At 58.7% G+C, this 21,015-nt stretch overlaps 2 protein-coding genes across 2 annotated transcripts; both read left to right on the top strand.

Moving 5' to 3' along the window:
- The first annotated feature begins 2,015 nt into the window (after window positions 1-2,015).
- PTGDR (prostaglandin D2 receptor) lies at window positions 2,016-6,535 on the top strand. Its single transcript, XM_063399682.1, has 2 exons — window positions 2,016-3,164; window positions 5,674-6,535. Exons 1-2 carry the CDS (start codon window positions 2,349-2,351, stop codon window positions 5,938-5,940), a joined length of 1,083 nt encoding a protein of 360 aa, XP_063255752.1. The 5' UTR covers window positions 2,016-2,348; the 3' UTR covers window positions 5,941-6,535.
- A 6,426-nt stretch (window positions 6,536-12,961) lies between these two features.
- Window positions 12,962-17,053, top strand: PTGER2 (prostaglandin E receptor 2). Its single transcript, XM_063399681.1, has 2 exons — window positions 12,962-13,885; window positions 16,711-17,053. Exons 1-2 carry the CDS (start codon window positions 13,049-13,051, stop codon window positions 16,921-16,923), a joined length of 1,050 nt encoding a protein of 349 aa, XP_063255751.1. The 5' UTR covers window positions 12,962-13,048; the 3' UTR covers window positions 16,924-17,053.
- The last annotated feature ends 3,962 nt before the right edge of the window (window positions 17,054-21,015 follow it).

The following is a 21,015-nucleotide window of genomic DNA, read 5'->3' as shown; positions in this document are numbered from 1 at the left end:
GCTTGGCCATCCTCAGCATCAGATCCTCCAGCAGCAGGGGAAATCCGGGCCAGGTGAAATCCTCCCCCTGCCCACCTCTCTGACACCACCAGCCACACCTGCACTGCCCCTGTGCCTGCTCCCAGGGCATCACAGCCACGGCCAGACCGTCCCAAAAAGTCCCTTCTCCATGCAGGCTTTCCCCATCGAGCAGTGCAAGGCCAGGAGCAGCAGCATCCCCCGGTCCTTCGGGGTTTCCAGCCGCAGCTGGTGCAACCACGGCCGGCACCCACCTCCAGAAGGGGCTGGGTTCTGCCACAGTTCTTCCTCCTCCTCTTGCCAAGAGTTGAATTGACACTGATTTTAATCTTCTGGTGGCTGTGAAGGGACTTTCCAGTGCTGGGGGAGCAGCCCAGACCTTCAGTCTGTTCCCCATCACAGCAGATGTGGGAGTGTGCGGGGTCACAGCTCAGCCGGCAGCTGATCCCATCCCTGGGATCGTCACAGAATCCCAGAGTGGTTTGGCTTGGAAGAGATCTCAAAGCCCATCCCATTCCCACCCCCTGCCATGGCCAGGGACACCTTCCACTATCCCAGGCTGCTCCAAGCCCCATCCAGCCTGGCCTTGGACACTGCCAGGGATCCAGGGGCAGTCACAGCTCCTCTGGGCACCCTGTGCCAGTGCATCCTCCCAGGGATCTGCAGCATCACAGCAGGGCTGGCACCAATTCCTGCAGGGATCAGGACAGGCACTGTGCTCCCGGTAAATCACCTCTCCAGAGGTGCTGGGCTCTCCTTCCTGGAAATCCTGGGGAAATCCTGAGGCATCCCACCGCATCTTCCCTCCCCCTCTTCCCTGCTGCCGGCATTCCCACAGGGAGCTGACTGCAGTCGGTGGGACAGAGTGCAGGGTCAGCCAAGGAGGGCAGGGGGTGTTTTCCAGGAGCTCTTTTGGAGGATATCATTCGGATTGCTCCCCGGGGCAGGCTGAATTTCCTCTCTCCGGGGCCCCAGGCAGGAAGCAGCCTCTGGGTTCACGCTCAGCCCTAATGAGGGCAGCACTTCAACACCAACCGTGGGTGAGAGCTGAGCTGCAACGAGTTTTATCTCGATTTCTTCCAGACCTGGCACTTTCACTTGCACTGCCACCAGCAGCCGCTGCCCTCACTGCTGGAGAAATCTGTAAGAACTACAGCCCATCACTAAACCCTGCCGTGCCGGTGCCTGGCCCCTCAAACCTCCCTTCCCACCCCTGCTGTCATCTTGATACTTGCCTGTGCTTCTTGTACACTCACCCAGGGCAGCGAAAAGCGGTCTGAGAGCAGGCAGGCTCGGTTTCAGGCTTATTCATCATCACATGCACCCTGCAAGGCGCTGCGTGTGTTTTGCAGCCGTGCTGCTGCGGTCGGAACTGCTGTTCCTGGAAGAAGCCCCGGGGGCTTCTCCCGGAGTTTGCCGGTGGGACGGAGCAGCTCTGCCGGGGGCTGGGGGATCAGCAGCGGCACCAGCACACGGCACACCCGTGGGATGGGCTGCAGGTAGATGTGGCACCTGCTGAGGTTGGATCATACCATAAAATCCCAGGATTGTTTGGGTTGGAAGGGATCTGAAAGATCATCCCGTTCCCACCCTCCTGCCACGGGCAAGGGACACTTTTCCCCGCATTAAGTTGGTTTGTGACCCGACACAGCCGCAGGGAATCAGCCCCAGCCCTCGGCCCTGTCACCCCTGCAAGGGCTCAGTCCCCGGAACTCCCGCACCGCGCTTGGACCCAGCTCCCGCACCCACAACCCCCCCGGGGTTCAGCCCTGTTCCCTTTCCGGCACCCCCCAGCCCCGAGGGGCTCAGCTCCGGCTCCCTCCCCTCCGGTGTCTCATCCCAGAGCCCCTCACCCTCACCCCCGGCACTCACCCCGGCCCCTTCCCCTCCCTCTTCCCGGGAGCCTCGCTTCTCCCGGGGGAGCAGCGCAGCCCCCCCGCCCCGCAGGGCAGCTCCGGCGGCCGGGGCGGGCCGGGCGGCCAGAAGGGGCTGTCCCAGGGGCAGTGCCCGCTTGCACCGCACCTCCTCCTCCTCCTCCTCCCTCTCTGCGCGGCGGGGGCCGCCCGCCCCGCCGGGACAGTCTCCGCCGGCAGCCGCGGCGCGGAGCGGTGCGATCCATCCATCCCATCGCATCCCGGTGCGGGACATCCATCCCATCGCATCCCATCGCATCCCATCGCATCCCATCGCATCCCGGCTCGCCGCCGGACATCACCCCCGTGCGGTGCGGGATTTTCTCCCATCCCGGTGCGGCGGGGGACGTTTCCCGCCCGCTGGTGCAGCGCGGGCCATCCCGAGGCGGAGCGGGGCATCCCCCGCAGCCCACCCCGATGGAGCCCGGGGGTTACCGCTGCCGCAGCAGCCGCTACATCGAGAGCGGCCAGTCGGCCGTGCCCAGCTCGGTGCTCTTCGCCGCCGGGCTTTTGGGGAACGTCCTGGCGCTGCTGCTGCTGGGCCAGCACCGGCGGCGCTCCCGCTCCCCCGGGGGCCGCCCGCCGCGGGTGTCGGCGTTCTACGTGCTGGTCAGCGGGCTGGCGGTCACCGACCTGCTGGGCAAGTGCCTGCTCAGCCCCATCGTGCTGGCAGCCTACGCCTACAACCGCAGCCTCAGCGAGCTGGGCCCGGGGGGCCGCGGCGAGGACGAGCCGGGGGTGCTGTGCCAGCTCTTCGCCTTCCTCATGGCCTTCTTCGGGCTGGCCCCCACGCTGCTGCTGCTGGCCATGGCTCTGGAGTGCTGGCTCTCCCTGGGCCACCCCTACTTCTACCGGCGGCACCTGACGCGGCGCCTGGGAGCGGCGCTGGCGCCCGCGGCCGCGGGGCTGTGCGCGCTGTTCTGCGCGCTGCCGCTGCTGGGCTTCGGCGCGCCCATGCAGTACTGCCCGGGCACCTGGTGCTTCATCCGCATGGCCGGCGGCGGCCCGGCCCAGCTGGGCTTCCCGGTGCTCTACGCCAGCCTGATGGGCGTGCTGGTGCTGGCCATCGTGGCGTGCAACGTGAGCAGCATGCGGCACCTGTACGGCATGGCCCGCAGGCAGCCCCGCCGCGGGCCGGCCCCCGCCGCCGCGCCGCGCATGGAGGAGCTCGATCACCTCGTGCTGCTGGGGCTCATGACCGTCCTCTTCACCGTCTGCTCCCTGCCGCTCATCGTGAGTATTTCCGCGAGTTTTTTCCTCCGGGAAAATCCCCCCTGCCGCTGGGAGTGCGGGTGGTTGCTTTGCTCTCTGGCCGGGGGTCGGTCCTTGCGTGAAATCCCTTGGAAAATGTCCTTTCCTCAGCCACGGGGAGGTTGGATTGATGATTTGTCCCCCTTGGAAGAGTCCTCTTCCCTGTCCGTGGGGGTCAGGCACCCTGGAATATCCCCCCTCCCCACCAGCCCCTGCCCCTGGGTTCCTTTGGCCCCCCTCAAATACCCATCACCCCATGCCCCGGGTTGTCCTTGCATTAACCCATTTGGAAAATGTCCCTTCTTGGCACCATCTCCTCATAGGGACTTTGGGTCGCTGATTTGGCCCCCTTGGAATCGTCCCCCGCCCTGTCCATGGGGGTCAGGCAGTGTTTAAGCGCCCTGGAATGTCCCCAAAACCAGCACCACTCTGTCCTGGGGGGGTGAGAGAACTGATTTTGGGATAAACCCTGGCACCACCACCAGCTCCTAGGGGCCAAGGCTTTGACTCCTTCTAAATCCTGCCCTGCTCTGCCCACGGGGACCAGGTCATTGCCTAAAACTCCTTGGAATAACCACATCCCCTTCACACCCACTCCCAGGGGGTCAGGGGTTGTTTTGGCTCCTTGGAATAAACTCTGGAACCACCCCCCACTCCTGGATGTCCCGGGGGGGTTCATTGCTTTAGTCCCCTGTGAGTAACCCACCCCTGCCACCCTCTAGGATCCTCTCCAAGGGTCCCATTTAATCCCCTTGGAAAAAGGCCCCCCCCTGGCCCCACTATCCCATTCTTGTTGAGGTTGCCCACCCTCAACACAAGCACCATATCCTCAGTCCTCAATTTATTTCAATTCATTAAAGAAATTAAATTTATTCAAATTAAAGATTATCCTTTAACCTTCATACAATAACCCCCCAGAGGGGGGGAAGTACCAGAAGTACCAGAGGTCCTGGGGAGGGGTCAGGTAATTACTTTGTCCCCCCTCTGAGTGTCCCCAGCCCTGTCCCAGGAATCTGATTGTTGCTTTCATCCCCATGGAATAACATCCAGCACCCGTCCTGGGATGGGGGAAATTATTCCATTGTTTAATCCTCCTGGAATAACCACAACACACCCATCACCCTGTCCTGGGAGTTTATTTATTGCTCAAACTTCCCTGGAATATTTGCCCCCCACTCCACTCTGTCCCGGGGAGAGTCATTCCATTGCCTCCTCCCTGGAATACCCAATCCCAGCACCACATCCCCAGGGCTCGGTTCATTGTTTTTAACCCCCTCAAACAACCCCCCCATCATCCCCACTCTGTCCCAGAGCTGTTGGAGGGCTCGGGTAATTTTTTTAGTCCCATTTTTTTCAGTGAGTGTCCCCCACCCCATCCCAGGGATCATTTTGCTGCTTTAATTCTATTGCAATAACACCCCCCTACACCCCATCACAATTCCTCTGAGGCTGCCCCCGAAGGGTTTAAAGTTTAGGAGGGGGTCATCAGTTCATTGCATGGACCCCTCAATAATCCCCCATTCTCACCCCATCAGATCCCTCAATAATCCCCCATTCCCACCTCATCAGATTCCTCAATAATTCCCCATTTCCACCCCATCAGATCCCTCAATAATTCACCATTTCCACCCCATTAGATCCCTCAATTACCCCCCATTCCCACCCCATCAGATCTCTCAATTACCCCCCATTCCCACCCCTGTGTCCCAAAGCTGCTGGGTGGATCCGTCTCCCTTTGGGCCCCGCTGAATTATGTCCTAAAATCCTCTCCCTTCTCCCCCAGGGATGGGAGACCCCCGGCAGCAGAGAGCCCTTGCTGCCCCCTTTCTCCCCCATTCCTGGCTCTGATCCTGCAGTTCCACCTTTCCATGCCCCTCTGCAGGCAGAGCTGGTGCCACAGGCGGGCCTACCCTGAAGTCAGGGTGGGGGGTGTGCAGGAGTGGCTGCCACTGCCTTTGGTGACAATTTCCACATCCTCTTCCTCTCACCTCTGTCACCTATGTCACCTCTGGAACCACACCACGAGGTATCAGCCAGCAGCACCCTGGGCTCGTTCTGGTTTTTGGACCACCCCAGCGGTCCCCAGCCAGGGTGAATCCCTGCTGAGTTATCCAGTGGATGCCAGGTCCAATTTCCATGGTGAGGGGGCAGCACAAGTGGGGAGCCTTGGGGACAGAGCAGCACCTGCCAAAGTTAGATGATTCCTTCATCCATGAAAAAATCCTGGTCGCTGGGACCACATTTCCAGCTCTAACATCCTTGTCCTGACAGCACGTGCTATCCCTGAGCCACAAGCATCCCTGATCCCAGCTGGATCCATAACCCACAGCCCATCCTGATGCGATCCACGGGGATACAGAGGGGTTAAAACTCCCTTTGCTGCCCTCACGGGAATACTTTAACCCCCACCGCAGCAAGACCTCCCCTAATTTCCCCCTATTTCCTTGACCTTCCCTCATTTTCTTCATTTTCTGGATTTTTTTTTGGCCAGATCCGGGCGTACCTGGGGGCCTTTGCCGCTGACTTCAACGAGAACGCCGACCTGAGCGCGCTGCGCTTCCTCTCCGTCAACTCCATCGTGGACCCCTGGGTCTTCATCATCTTCCGCACCTCCGTCTTCCGCGGCTTCGTGCGCCGCGTCTGCCGCCGCCTGGGCTCCCGCAGAGCCTCCCTCAAGGGCTCCAGCCCCCCCGGGGACGGCCAGTTCAGCCCCCCGGGCTGGCGCAGGACAGACCCGCCGCAGCTTGGCATCCCCTGAGCGCCAGGATCCCCAGCGGCTGCTGCCGAGGATGAGGAACGAGCCTTCGGCCCCGCAGCCCTGCCCTGGAGCATCCCCAGGCGGGGCAGGGCGGTGGCGAGGCGGGGACAGCGTCCAGCTGGCTGCCAGGGACGCTGAGAAGGGTTTCTGTGCCCTGCCCGGGATGGGGTTTGCCCCGGAGAGGAGCCGGGGCGCGGCTCCCGGGGATCCGGGAATATTCCGAGCAGCTTTGCAGAGGGGTTGGGAGTGCCCGGCTCCGGGAAGGCAGGAGGGGTCTGGAGTGAGGCTCAGGGCGGTGGGGACACACAGGGAGGAGAGGCGTGGCTGTGTCCCCGTGGAATAAACGTGGTTCAGTGTTTCATCACCTCGTCCTGTGCGTGATCCCGTTCCAGGGCGAGAGGGATTATCCAGAGCTGGGTTGGGGCGTCCCCAGGTGAGTGAGGGGCAGGAAGGACTCAGAGATTTGAGCAGCAGTTCCTGGTGTGAGGAAGGGCTGGATGCAGGTGGAATCCCCCCCTGGCACGCCCTCCATCCCTGCCCAGGATCTCCCCTATTCCTGTGGTTTACCCACCCTTATCTCGCCCTTCTCTGGAAAACTCCAAGTGCTGATGCTGCCTTTGTGTTCCTCAGCCATACCTGCTCTGCTGTAATTATTTCAATTCGGTATTTACGACTGTCCTGAGCCTTAATGAGAGCAGTAATTGAGAGAACACAGAGCCTGGGACGCACAAGCTCTCGATGTGAGCGTGCAAGACAGCGATTGTTTTAATGGAAGATCCATTTCCTCTCAACCACACGTATTAACTGGATTTAATTTTTGCCTCAAGTGACCATTTAGGCCAAAGAAATCACGATGACCAACTGTTTAGTGCCCTTGGAGGAGACAGGGAGTATTTCTCTCCTCTGTGTAGCTAAGCCTTGCAAGGTGCAGCCGTGTTCCTGCCCGCTCTCACGTGATGTTTACTCTTGGTGTCAAACACATTCTGGTTTTGAAGGAACAATATCTCGGAGCTTTTTGGAGGTGACCTGTGGGGGTTGGCTCTGGCTGTTTCTCCCAGCTGGAGAAAAGGGCAGAGCTGTGTTTGGGGATGTTTTGGGGGCACCGCCAGCTCGGTGCCTCTCCTCGGGTTTTTCCGAGGAGAAAGAGGGGATTGAGGGTTGGTTCATGGATTGGTTTCATGTTACTGGCGTGGTATCGACTTGGAGATGGCTCACGTGGGGCTGCAGAGTCAACAGCTCCGAGCCTGCTCCGTGCCTTTCCCGGGATCTGTTCCGCCGCGGCCGGATGAGATAACAGCCCCGGAAAACTTTGTTGTTCTCCCCCCTAAACTGGGATCTCCTCCCCCAAACAGCCCCGTGCTCCGCTCAGGACAGACGGAGCAGGAACTGTGGAATCATGGAGTGATCGCTGACGTGGGATGAGATTGCCAAGGTCATGGATCCAGCACTAACGGGGCTGAGGGCACTCTGGGTGTGCAGGGCATCATCTGCCCGTGATGCCTGTGAGGATTCACTCCTGGAGATCCCTGGCCCAGGAAAAGTCCCTGCCCCAGGAGAGATCCCTGCCCCAGGAAAAGTCCCAGCCCCAGGAGAGATCCCTGCCCCAGGAAAAGTCCCTGCCCCAGGGGAGATCCCTGGCCCAGGAAAAGTCCCAGCCCCAGGAGAGATCCCTGCCCCAGGAGAGATCCCTGGCCCAGGAAAAGTCCCAGCCCCAGGAGAGATCCCTGCCCCAGGAGAGATCCCTGGCCCAGGAAAAGTCCCAGCCCCAGGAGAGATCCCTGCCCCAGGAAAAGTCCCTGCCCCGTGATGTGTGTGTTTGGATCCCAGGGCAGCCACGATCCATGGAAATCAGCAATTAAACTGACACAAACCAAATCAGGTTCTTTATTAAGGGGCAAAACCAGACTCCACCTGAGCCCCGAGAGGGTGCAAACACCACATCCCTGACCCAGCCGTGAATTTATCCCCTCAGGAGACAAATCATGGAGCCACGAGTGACCCCCCATCCCTGCAGCATCCCCGCTCCCTGGCTGGGACCACACGTTTCCCAGCGACCTTGACACGCTGCTCTGGCTTGGGCAGCGCCTTTAATCGGGGTTCTGCCCTTCCCGGTGTCCTGCCTGCTGTGGGAACAGACTGGGAGTCTCGGCTGCCGCCTCCGGGCGAGCTTTGGAGCCGGGGCTGCAGCCAGGGCCGATAAATCCCCGCTCCCGGCTGCTCCCGGGCCGAGCTGCCGTGGCCCCGTCCTCGCCAGAGATGGCAGCACGTCCCCAGCCAGGGCCGGGCTCCTCCTGCCCCAGCACAAGCAGCCGGGAGCCCACGGATGTTCTCCACCCCAAGCTGGTGCCTCGGGCACCCCGTTCTTCAGTGCAGCTCGGGGTTTTCAGGAGTTGTGTCAAAGCTTAGAACCCCTCCTTACCAAAGCTTAGAACCCCTCCTTATCAAAGGTTAGAACCCCTCCTTATCAAAGCTTGGAACCCCTCCTTATTAAAGCTTAGAACCCCTCCTTATCAAAGCTTGGAACCCCTCCTTATCAAAGGTTAGAACCCCTCCTTATCAAAGGTTAGAACCCCTCCTTATCAAAGCTTGGAACCCCTCCTTATCAAAGTTTAGAACCCCTCCTTATCAAAGCTTAGAACCCCTCCTTATCAAAGCTTGAAACCCCTCCTTATCAAAGCTTAGAACCCCTCCTTATCAAAGGTTAGAACCCCTCCTTATCAAAGCTTGGAACCCCTCCTTATCAAAGTTTAGAACTCCTCCTTATCAAAGCTTAGAACCCCTCCTTATCAAAGCTTGAAACCCCTCCTTATCAAAGCTTAGAACCCCTCCTTATCAAAGGTTAGAACCCCTCCTTATCAAAGCTTGGAACCCCTCCTTATCAAAGTTTAGAACTCCTCCTTATCAAAGCTTAGAACCCCTCCTTATCAAAGCTTAGAACCCCTCCTTATCAAAGCTTGAAACCCCTCCTTATCAAAGCTTAGAACCCCTCCTTATCAAAGCTTGGAACCCCTCCTTATCAAAGCTTAGAACTCCTCCTTACTGAGCCTGGGAACGACCAAAATAAAAGGGAAAGAAAATATGAATTAAATAAGAATTGAAATGAAAAATCCTCACAACTCACAGATTGGTTGTGAATGTTGCTAAATAGGACCCAGAAAGGCTCGGGGAGCTCCAAATGAGGAGGGGAGCGGCTGTGGAGCCCTCCCTGCTCGCATCCCCCCCCGGCTCCTGCTCAGCCATCCCCCCGGGACCCCCGTGCCAGCCGCTCGTGTGGCAGCCGCGCCCGCAGGGACCGACCCGGGCTCGATGGAGGCAATCGGGAGGCGCTGCTGGGCTCCAGCGATGCTCTCCGGGGGCTGCTTTATGTCCCTGTCACCCTCCAGCACTGCCAGCTGCCCCGTCCCACTGCCACCAGCATCACCTCTCCTGCATCCCGCTCCTGCCCTGCACACAAATCACTAGCAGGGTGGTTGTTTTTTTTGTTTGTTTTTTTTTTTGCTTTCTTTTTTGGTTTTGTTGTTGTTGTTGTTGTTGTTGGGGTTTTTTGTTTTGTTTTTGTTTGTTTGTTTGTTTTTTGGTTTTTTGTTTGTGCTTTTTTGGGTTGGTTTTTTTTGTTTGTTTCTGGGGTTTTTTTTGGTTTGTTGTGGGGTTTTGTTGTTGTTGTTGTTGTTGTTGTTGTTGTGTTGTTTGCTTGGGGTTTTTTTGTTGTTTGTTTGTTTGGTTTTTTCTGGGTTTTTTTTCAGCTCACAAAATCCAGGCACAACTTTGCTCAGGCTCATTTCCTGACAAATTGTTTCGTTCTTGCAAAGAGCCCTTTTTTTCCTTTTTTTTTCTTTTTTTTCTTTTTTTTCTTTTTTTTTCTTTTTTCTTTTTTTTCTTTTTTTCCTTTTTTTCTTTCTTTTTTTTTTTTTTGTTTTCTTTTTTTTTTTCTTTTTTTTTTCTTTTTTTAAAATTTTTTTTTATTGCCTGCCTGCATTTTTCAGCTCTTCTGGAAGCGGGGAGACGCGTGCCTGGGCAGGCACAGCCCCGTGCCAGGGCTGCCAGGAGCCCCAGCCAGCCCAGGAGTGGCTTCATTTATTTTTTAACCCATGCACCCGGGTGCTGGTACAGGATAAGAAGACAAGGCACCAAAACCTGGACCTGCAGTGCCGGTGCTCAGCCCTGCTTTCCCAGGATGGGCAGTGAGGCTGCTGGAAGCACTGGGACATGAGAAAAAGGATGGGAAGGCTTTGGAAGTGTTGTCTGGATTGGTTAAATACAACTCAGGATGGGGGGTTGGTTAAAAAGGGATGAAATCCACTCACCATAAACAGGAGGACTGGACTGGACTGGTCCCTGGTGCCAGAGCCGTCCTTTAAAATCCACCAGGGATGGAGCAGGATCCCAACACCCTCCCTAACCACAGGCAGCAGAGGCTGAGCCCTCTCTGTGAATTTAATGAAACTTTCCTTTCATTACAGTGTTTTCTGCAGCTGGGCCAAGCCTGGAAATCTTCTTTTAGGGAAAACAACAATGCCAACAAACCTTGAGAGGATGTATGAGGTGCCAGGGAAGGGAAAGGAGTGGGGAAGGGCACCAGGAGAGGCTGAGGGAGCTGGGAAGGGGCTCAGCCTGGAGCAAAGGAGGCTCAGGGGGACCCTGTGGCTCTGCACAGCTCCTGACAGGAGGGGACAGCCGGGGGGGGTCGGGCTCTGCTCCCAGGAACAGGGACAGGAGGAGAGGGAACGGCCTCAGGCTGGGCCAGGGGAGGTTTAGATTGGATACTGGAAAAAATTTCTTCATTGGCAGAGCTGCCCAGGGCAGTGCTGGACCATCCCTGGGGGGATTTAAAAGCCGTGTGGATGTGGCACTTGGGGACACGAGTCAGTGGTGGCCTTGGCAGTGCTGGGGTTGGACTCAGTGTCTTAGAGAACTTTCCAACTTAAATAATTCTAGGATCTGTTACGGCCCTCGCTAGAGGCAAGACACGAGCTAAACATGGAAGCAAAGGGAAGAAAACAAACCCTTCCCCAGGCAGGACAGATTGTACCCAGCAGTCTCTTTCTGGTTTTGAGCTCCGAAGGGAGAATGAAAAAACAAAAGCCCAGCAATTTTCCTATTATTGCAGAAAAATCCCATCAGACACAACTGTCAGTGGAGAAGGCTGCAGCCCCAGAAGGGTATTTAAGGCTCCATTAGCTGCCAGGAAAATGAGCTCCAGGAGAAGCCAAAACCCCTTCCTGAGCTGTGACACGGAATGCCAGAAAGGGAGGCTGGGAAAAGCTTGGGAGCAGCACCCTCCGGGGTGCCTGCTGCTTGGAAAAGCTCTCTGGAGGGGCAGACTGAGCTGCCTGGATGGATCAGGACAGGATTCAGCCCCAGCTGGATTTGTGGGTGGCACAAGGGAGGGCTGGAAGTGCCAGGCTGCCACCCAACCCTCTGGAATCAAACAGGATGGCTCCCACCAGCTGATGTGTCCATGGGCTTCGGTGCTCTGCTGGATCAGGACTGGAAGAGGGTTAAAGGAGCCCCTGGGATGTGTTTTCCTGGCCCAGCCGTGCTGAGGTGGTGTGAGGTGGCTACAACACTGTCCCCTCCATCTCAGCCACTGCTTACAGAGAGGGAACAGAGCTGGAGCTGTGACTTTGCCACCTCTCCCTCAGCTCGCCCTCCCCACCACGTCCAGGAGGCCTCTGAGCTGTGAGAGAGCAGAAAGCAAAGCCAGGAGTGGCCCCCCAGGAGTGGAGGTGCTGTCACAAACCACAGCTCCCCCTCGGTTTTGCTGTGCCTCGTGTTTCCTTTACGAGGTTCCTGTTACAAAAGCGTGGTTTGAAAAATAACAGCCAAAGCCACTTGTGGGCCTGCAACTTGCTGGAGTCATCCCTGCTGCAGGTTCCACTGAGGTTTGGGGGGCCAGGGTCGGAGTAAATTAAAAATTAAATGGTTAACAGCTGTTGGGACAGCCCCAGGGCCACAGGAGGTAAAAGATTTTGTGTCCTTGAGGCGTTCTGGAAGTGAAGCACCAACAGCTTCAATAAAAGCAGCTTGAGTGAGAGCTGTCCTGGAGGATGGAGAGAGCATCCGAGGCCACTGGGATGGAGCATGTGGATTTCCCATCCACATGGGATGAGCCTCGGAGCAGCCTGGGATAGTGGAAAGTGTCCCTGGGCTTTAAGGTCATGGCCAGACAGGCTGCACCCCCCTGGGGACCTCCCATGACGTGTAGGAGAGGGGGACAATGGGGACATGGCATGGTGCCAGCCATGGGGCAGGGAGTTCTCCGTGGGTTCCTCTGGAGCCCTGGGAATTCCCCTGGGCTTGTCTGGGACCCCGGGCTCGGAGGGCTTTGGGGTTCTGGAGCCAGCACCGGGGCTGGCCGTGCCTCGGGGCTCCCAGAGCACCGCCGGGAATCTCTGCCCCCGAGGGGCTGCTGGATGGCACCGGGATTCCCGGGAAGCACTGGGACACGGTGTGACTCCGTGCTCCTGGAGCCACGCCGGGACTCACCGGGACTGGCCGTGAGAGCGAGCCCAGGCCGGCACCGCGACTCCTGGACCGGCACCAGGACTCCTGGAGCTGTGCCGGGGTTGGCCGTGAGAGCTGCTCCCGGTCTGGCACAGGGACTGGCCGTGCCCCGGGACTCCCAAAGCCGCACAGGCTCTTGGACCGGCACCGGAGCCGATCGTAAGAGACGTGCCGGAGCCGGGCTGGGTCAGACCGGGGACTGTCCCAGCGATCCCGTGGCCGCCCCAGCACTCCCGAGCCGGCAGCGGGGCTCCCAGCCCGGTACCAGGACTGGCCGTGCCCGGAGCTCCCAGCCCGGTACTGGGACTGGCCGTGTCCGGGGCTCCCAGCCCGGTACCGGGACTCCCAGATCGGTACCGGTTCTGGCCGTGTCCGGGGCTCCCAGCCCCGTACCGGGACTCTCGGTCCGGGCAGGGTCGCTCCGTGCGCGTCCCCCGCCCCCGCTCGGTCCATCCCCGTGAGCGCGGGGCCGGGGCCCGGGGCGGTGCCGGGGCCCGGGGCGGTGCCGGGGGCCGCGGGCGGGGCGGTGCCGTCGGGGCGGGCGGTGCCGGTGCCGGTGCCGGGGGCGGTGGCGCAGTCGGGCGTGCGGCGGCGGCGGCGCGGGATGAACGGGACGGGCCGGGCGTGCGGGCGGGACGGGGCAGCGCTGCCGGCCGGGGCTCGCCCGCTGATCAGCGCGCTCATGTTCTCGGCCGGGCTCCTGGGCAACCTCCTGGCTCTGGGGCTGCTCCTGCGCGGCCGCCGCTGGCACCGCCAGCGCCCGCCCGCGCTGTTCCACGTCCTGGTGCTGGCCCTGGTGGTCACCGACCTGCTGGGCACCTGCTCCGTCAGCCCCTTGGTGCTGGCGTCCTACCACCGCAACCTCACCCTCACCGCCCTGGCCCGCGGCGGGCACATCTGCCTCTACTTCGGCTTCGCCATGAGCTTCTTCGGCCTCGCCACCATGCTCATCCTCTTCACCATGGCGCTGGAGCGCTGCCTGGCCCTGGGCCGGCCGTACTTCTACGAGCGCTTCCTGAGCCCCCGCACGGGCCTGGTGGCCCTGCCGGCCATCTACACCTTCTCGGCCGCCTTGTGCTCGCTGCCGCTGCTGGGCTTCGGGCGCTACGTGCAGTACTGCCCCGGCACCTGGTGCTTCATCCAGATGCACCAGCAGAGCCCCGGCGGGCCGGCGGGGCTGAACGTCGCCTTCTCGCTCCTCTACGCCACGCTGCTCCTCTTCCTCATCGTGGCCGTGCTGCTCTGCAACCTGAGCGTGATCGTGAACCTGGCCCGCATGCACCGGCGCGGGCAGCGGACGCGCCGCCCCACCGCCCCCGGGCCGCCCCGCGCCGCCGCCGCCTGCGGCCGCCGCGCCTTCTCCATGGCCGAGGAGATCGACCACCTCCTGCTGCTCTCCATCATGACCATCACCTTCGTCATCTGCTCGCTGCCCTTCACGGTGAGTGTCGCCGCCTGTCCCCAGCGTGGGCTCCCTCTCCCTTGCACCCACCTTTCTCTCCTGGCCTTGATGAGGCTTCCCCCAACTCTGCCGGGCAAACCCTCGAGGGCTGAGGTGAGAGCTTGGCTGTTCCCAAAGGTTGGGAGAGCCCAGCTCGGGCATGAGCTCGGCAATTCGCACATCACTGGGGAGCGGGGGAATCACTGCCTGCATCCCGGGAGGAGGACGGGGTGTCGGGATCATGGGGGCAGGAGCGTGGGTGGCAGGGGGACAGGGTGGCGGGGGGACAGGGTGGCAGGAGAATGGTGTGGCAGGAGGATGGTGTGGCAGGAGAATGGAGTGACAGGAGAATGGGGTGGCAGGGGGACAGAGTGGTAGGGGGACAGGATGGCAGGAGAATGGAGTGACAAGAGAATGGTCTGGCAGGAGAATGGAGTGGCAGGAGGATGGAGTGGCAGGAGGATGGAGTGACAGGAGAATGGTCTGGCAGGAGAATGGTCTGGCAGGAGAATGGTCTGACAGGAGGATGGTGTGACAGGAGGATGGTGTGACAGGAGGACGGAGTGGCAGGAGGATGGTCTGACAGGAGAATGGGGTGACAGGAGGATGGAGTGACAGGAGCAGAGGTGCCCTCCCACCCCACAGAGGCTCCCAGGCCAGGCCATGTGGCTGGGGCAGGGACAGGCTGGAGGTCCCCTGGACCACACAGCATCACTGCGATTCCCAGGATCCAGGAGCTCATGGTGGAGGTGTGAGGGATGGCAAAACAACCAATTGCACTTCTAGAGAGGGGATGAAAGAGCTGCCCTGGCCTGGAGGCCGTGGGCCCCGTGCTGGGCAGGATGAGTTATCCCCGATTCCTGCGGATGGAGCTGGAGATGCAGAGGCTGCACCCGCCTCGCTGTTAGACAGCGGCTTCTGCTCCTCTGCAGCAGCACCGAGGGGCAGGCACAGGGATGGGAGATTTCTGGGAACAGAGCTCTGGCACAGCAGCCACAGCACGTGGCATCCCAAGGGATGTGCCCACATCCCGTGCCCCATCCAAGCACGAGGCTTCCAGCAGGAATCCGGGATCAGAACAGCCAAGTGAGGAAGCAGAGAGCAATCCCCTGGCTCTGGCTGGGCTCTTCCCTCTCGAGGGCCACTCTTCATCCATCCAGGAGCTTTTCCAGGAGCACTGATGGCCCCTGTCCAGGTGTGTGAGTCCCCCAGTGCAGGAAGTCAGTTTGGTCCCATTAGGAGTGACCCCAGCAAGGCTGGGAGCTCAGCCAGGGCTAATTTCACACTCTTGGTGTTAAATGGACTCCACCTTCCCTTCGTGCTCCCTTGCTTTTCCTAAGGGGAAAGGAAATAACCACAGGATGCAGCCGAGACGGGGTTTTAGGACAAAGGAACCATGTCCAGATGCTCGTGAGCATCCCAGGAGCCTCAATGCCCTGAGAGACACTTCAGCTCCTGCCCATGAAGCCACACGTGATGGACAGCTCTTCCTGTGTCCCAAAAAAGCCCTGGCTCGGCCGCTGTGGTCAGCACGGAGCGGAACCCCTCGGTGGGGACACGTGGGCAGGGCCCTGCGAGCGTGCTGGGGGCAGAGGGGCTGGGAAAGCGGCCGAGGGAAAGGATCCCTCGGGCCCTGCGGTGGCAGATAGAGCCTTATCCAGAGCCAGCTTCCCTTTCCCACCGCCCCCCTCCCGTGCGGGGCTGCGCTTTGGCAGCGGCTCAAACCCGGCTGCCTGCTTGGGGTGACACTTTCTCCCCTGTCCCCGGCTGCCACCGCTCCTCCCAGGCACACGAAGCCATCAGGACACAAATTCCTTCCCAAAACACCCCAGAGCTCGGAAAAGCTCCCCCCGCCGTGCCGGGGCGGTACCGGCGGGTCCCGGGCAGGGCAGGGATGCTCCGGCTGCCGGTCCCTGTCCCAAGCATCTCCCGGGCCGGAGCGAGGGGGCGGCGGGTGACCCGAGTGAGTAAGGGGAGCTGAGTCACCCTTCCAGGAAGCCCCGCGGGCCGGGATGAGTCGGCAGTCGCAGGAAGGACCGGCGAGGTCCCGCACTGCTCGTCCTCCCCGCTCTCCCACGTTTGTTTGCTCCCGTGTGGTCTCAAGGTGAGAGACGCCACTTCCCCCGGCAGCCGCGGGTTTATTTGTGGCTCTACACGGGGCTGGCTTTCGTTTAAAGTTCATTTAAACCCACGGAGTCAGCAAATTTGCTGTCACAGCCCAAATGGCCCCAAAAGAGCTGCCGGGGGGCCGGATCTTGGGAGCCCAGGCTCGGGATTATTTCTGCCTGTGATTTCTCCCTGGTTGTGAGACCCCACTGCAGCGCTGAGTCCACCTCTGGGGTCCTTCCAGCACAGGAAGGACCTGGAACTGTTGGGAAGAATCCAGAGGAGGCACCAAGTTTGTTAAAGGGATGGAGCAGCTCTGCTGTGAGGAGAGGCTGGGAGGATTGGGATTGATCACCCTGGAAAAGAGCAGGATTTGGGGTCACTTAATTACGACCTTCCAGTACTTGAAAGGAACTATAGGAAAGATGGAGGGAGACTCTTTACAAAGGACAAGGGAGAAATGGATTCAGACTGACAGAGAGAAGGTTTAGATGGGATACGGGGAAAAAATTCTTTGCTGTGAGGGTGGGGAGGCCCTGGCTGGAAGAAGAGAAAGAGAAGCAGTGGCTGGAAGGGTTCTGGGCCAAGTTGGATGGGGCTGGGCTGGGGCAGTGGAATGGCAGGGAGGTGTGGAATGGCAGGGAGGTGTGGAATGGCAGGGAGGTGTGGAGATAATTTCCAAGCCCCTTTCCAACCCCCCGCCCTCCCTGCTGTGGCAGATCCGCGCCTACGTGAACAAGTTCGGCGGGGCAGAGGCGGACCACGGCTGGGACCTGCTGGCGCTGCGCTTCCTCTCCATCAACTCCATCGTGGACCCCTGGGTGTTCGCCATCCTGCGGCCGCCCGTGCTGCGCTTCCTGCGCTCCGTGCTGCGCTGCCGCCTGAGCCCCGCCGGGCCCGCCGCGCCCAAGCCGCGCCTCTGCGGGCGGTAGATCCCGGGATCGCTCCCGGAGCATCCCGGCGCATCCCGGCCCCGCTCCCGGAGCATCCCGCAGCATCCCGGTGCCGCTCCCGGAGCATCCCGGCCACGCTCCCGGAGCATCCCGCAGCATCCCGGCGCCGCTCCCGGAGCATCCCAGCCACGCTCCCGGAGCATCCCGGCGCCGCTCCCGGAGCATCCCAGCCACGCTCCCAGAGCATCCCGGCCCCGTTCCCGGGGCATCCCGGCCCCGCACGGCTGCTCCGCCCTCGGGCTCGCCCGGAGAGCCGCAGGTGGCGATGGCTCAGGTGTCACCTGGGAAGGCGCTGCAGCCTCTCGCAGGGACAGAAGGACAAGGCTGGAAGGGCTGATGAGTCCCTGGGTGCTGCTGCCTTCCCGCCTGGAGCAGGGCTCAGCGCTGCTGGGGAGGGGCGGGGGTGAAGCTGGGGGGGCTTTGTTGTGACCCCGTATCTGGGGGTGTTGGGAAGCAGGGATTCCTGCTGCTGTGCTTCCAGCAAGGTCTCCGTGGGATTTTTTGGGGATACAGGCAGGGCTACAGCTCCTGGAGATGGGGATGGGTGGTTGCAAACACCCGTCTGTGCCCCCAGATCCATGAGGATTGGGAAGGAGAGGAAGGGAGCAGTGTATCCTAAAAAAAATCCTCATTTTTTAGGCTGGTTGCCTAAAGAAATGCACTTTTTCAGGGGCACGTCTGCGTGCTCATGTCTGTGTGTCTGTCTGTCCCACACCCCTGAGATTTTAGGCACTGATGAGTCCCTGAGGGGCACCAGGGTACTGAAAAAGCCAAATTTTGGCACTTCCCTGGTGCTGTGATAGAGCAGAGCAGCCCCTCCTCAGCACCCATTTGGAAATTCCCTTTGCCCCGTGGTTTTTGCAAGAGCCAAGGGAGGCAACAAAAGAGCCTGACCAGGGAATGGTCACAGCCATGAGCTTCACCCACACCCAGGGTGCTGCTGTTGGTGGGGTTTGGGTTTGTCCTTGATTGGGACAAATATTTTCTTAAAATAAAAAAAAAATTATTTATTTTAATAAATATTTATTTATTTATTAAAATAAATAAATATTTATTTATTTTAATAAATAAAAAAACCCAAATAAAAGCAAAAAAACCAACTGCAAAAGCATCCAGGTCATCAATCCTGCCCCGTTGGGCAGCATCCTTCAACACCACTATTTCATTTGCTGGGATTCCTCTTGCTCTTTGGGACTCCAGGATGGTTCCCACTGGGATGAGGAGCATCCAGCTCCACATGCCAAGGCCACCACTGCCATTAGGAATTTTCTTGTGGCTCCCATTTGAGCAGCACCCGACACACCCAGTGGCATTTGTGCAGTTCTGAGTGTGGAGTCTTATTTGGGAGCTGCAGCTCTGCTCAGGGAGCCCAAAGGTGCTGAGATTTGGGGCTTTCCCACGGTTTGTGAGTCGAGGTGATGTGAAAAAGGAAAAAAAAAAAGAGTTATTATTTAAATAATAAATGTCTCTCAAAGGAGCCTGCTGAATCATGCGTGGGTTTGTGCTTGTGATGCTCCTCGGGGCAGATGTGGCTCCTGGAGGATGTGGGATGAAACCACGGGATTGGGGGAAAGAGCAGCAGGAGAGGCTGGCAGGGGGATGTGGGTGCCCCCAATTTCCTAAAAAGTGGCAATAAACTGTTGTACAGATGTAAAATGACATTTTTTAAATGGAGCTACAGAAATCCCCCCCCCCACACACCTCTGAGCTCTTCCCCAAAACCTGCCCATCCCACAGCCAGGGAAAAGCAGGCAGAGCTGCCACCTGTTATCAAAACACAACCCCCAAAATACCCACCCTAAAAAAAGGCAGAATTGAGGTCACTCCTGTCAGGCAGCCAATGTCCACAGGAAGTTTCCTGGCCTCCCAAATGCGTGTGGGCAGATGTCAGACAGGGCCTGCTGTTGCTCAAGCGGGTTTTTGGCAGCACCCCGTGGCTGGGGGGCTTTGGAGGGGGTGTGGAATTTTAGGGATGGGGTTTCCAGAAGTGCCTGCCCGTGGGGGTGAAGCTGGGGTGCTCCCCACACCACTGGAACGTCATTAATCCTGGTGCCAACCTTGAGAAGAACCCAAATTTGGCACCATCCCACCCAGCACTTGGAGGGCACAGCTGTCCCCAAATTATTCCCTCATCCATGCACAAAGCACGTTCTGGGCTCAGTTTTGGGGCTCCCATCGTGTCTCAGGGTGTGCTCAGCTGGAAAAGGAGCCAAAAATCTTGGGAAGAAGAGCCTGGGGTCCTTGAGCTTTATTTATGTGGATGGTCATGACCCGATTGCTCACGCTGGAATTTCAGGACCAGTTGCCTAATTCTCTGCTAAGCCAGAGGGAAGGGGTGTCTGGCGTGCAGAGGATGGAAAGAAAATAAAAAAAAAATAAGGGAAAAATGTTGGGAATGGCAAGGAGGTCTCATCCTGCAGGGACCAAGGAATGTGACAGGGTGGGAGGAGAACCCAGCAGGGTCCATGGCACAGCTCAGAGGGAGGATTCTCCCAGAAGCCAAGGATTGACTCCTGCCAGCCCCCAGCTCCTCTGCTGACCACTAATTGGCAGCTGCTTGTTTTTTTGGGACCTTTGTGGTTCCCCATCAGGAAATGCAGGGCTGGGAGAGAACCTTGCATCCATCCATCCATCCCCTGGGATCTGCTTTTTGCTGCTCTCCCAACCATCAGGGCAGAAATCCTGGCAAGTGGGCTCAGGGAAAAGATTTGGATCAAACTGAATGCCAAAATAAAAGAGAAATTGGTGTGTGCAAAGAGAGGAACTCCTTCAACCTGAGTCCCTTTGCCAGGACACATCCTGAGCTGCTGGCCAGGGATTACCCCCGAGCTCTGGAATCAAAAACCTCCTCCTTTCCCTGCTTCCAGAGGAGAAAAGGGCCTCCAGCAGAGCTCTGTGAGGACAAGGAGGACCGTGACTCTCTGCATCCTGAGCCATGAGTCTGCACAAAAGGCTGCTTTTATTAACCTTACGCAGGAGCCTTTGGAAAAAGCAAATTAATTTGCCACTCGTCAGCTCCCTCAGCGTCTGCTCGGCTCAAATACAAGATGACAAAGTTTCATTTCACTGTCTGTGCCAGCCCTTAATGAGTTTTTTATTCCCACACCGGAAACCTGCTGGTGCAGGGAAGCTCCAGGCAGGTCTTTAATCCTGCATTTCCATCTGGGAATCTGCTGGTGGAGAGGAGGGAGGGAGAAGTCATTCCATCAACTGCCCCTCAGACTTCTTAAAAATGGTGAGACATTCCACAGGAGGGATGCAGGGAGGGGGGATCTTCTCCAAAATCTGCCTGTAGAATCATGGAATAATTTGGGATGAAAGGGACCTTAAAGCCCATCCTGTTCCACCCCCTGCCATGGGCAGGGACACCTCCCACTGTCCCAGGCTGCTCCAAGCCCTGTCCAGCCTGGCCTTGGACATTTCCAGGGATCCAGGGGCAGCCACAGCTTCTCTGTGCCAGGGCCTCCCCTCCCTCCCAGCCAAGAATTCCTTCCCAATATCCCATCTGTCAGTGGAAAACCCCTTATTCTGGCATTTCAGCCCCTTGTAAATCATCCCTCTCCATTCCCAAACGATGTGATGCCACACCATGGTTCTGGGAAACAGGAATTTTGGGAGAGGAGAGAAGAAAGGAAAAGCTCTTCCCTTTTGCTCCCTCCTTTCCTGGCCTGTTTGGAACACCCCCTCCTCATTTCTGTGCTGTCAGCAGGGAGGAAATTCTCATTTTTGGACGTGGTTTTACTGGAAGCCACAAAAGCCCCTCAGCCCCATTCAGGGGGATCAAGAAACGTGAGAACATTTGGGAACGCCCTACAAAGGTGGGGCTGGGATGGGATAATGGGATGGGATAATGGGATGGGATGGGATAATGGGATAATGGGATGGGATGGGATGGGGTGGGGTGGGATGGGATGGGATAACGGGATGGGATGGGATGGGGTGGGGTGGGATGGGATAATGGGATGGGATGGGATGGGATGGGATGGGATGGGATGGGGTGGGATGGGATAATGGGATGGGATGGGATGGGATGGGATGGGATGGGATGGGATGGGATGGGATGGGATGGGA

The sequence above is a fragment of the Prinia subflava genome, chromosome 5, assembly GCF_021018805.1.
Source record: "Prinia subflava isolate CZ2003 ecotype Zambia chromosome 5, Cam_Psub_1.2, whole genome shotgun sequence".
Lineage (NCBI taxonomy): Eukaryota > Metazoa > Chordata > Aves > Passeriformes > Cisticolidae > Prinia > Prinia subflava.
Note: the sequence above shows the minus strand (reverse complement) of the source record. Positions and strands in the feature narration are given on the sequence as shown.

Coding starts and splice junctions, on each gene's coding strand:
- PTGER2 (XM_063399681.1), top strand. CDS start 13,049: ATGAACGGGACGGGCCGGGCGTGCGGGCGGGACGGGGCAGCGCTGCCG. Junction 13,886..16,710: donor TCTGCTCGCTGCCCTTCACG/GTGAGTGTCGCC, acceptor CTGCTGTGGCAG/ATCCGCGCCTACGTGAACAA.
- PTGDR (XM_063399682.1), top strand. CDS start 2,349: ATGGAGCCCGGGGGTTACCGCTGCCGCAGCAGCCGCTACATCGAGAGC. Junction 3,165..5,673: donor TCTGCTCCCTGCCGCTCATC/GTGAGTATTTCC, acceptor TTTTTTGGCCAG/ATCCGGGCGTACCTGGGGGC.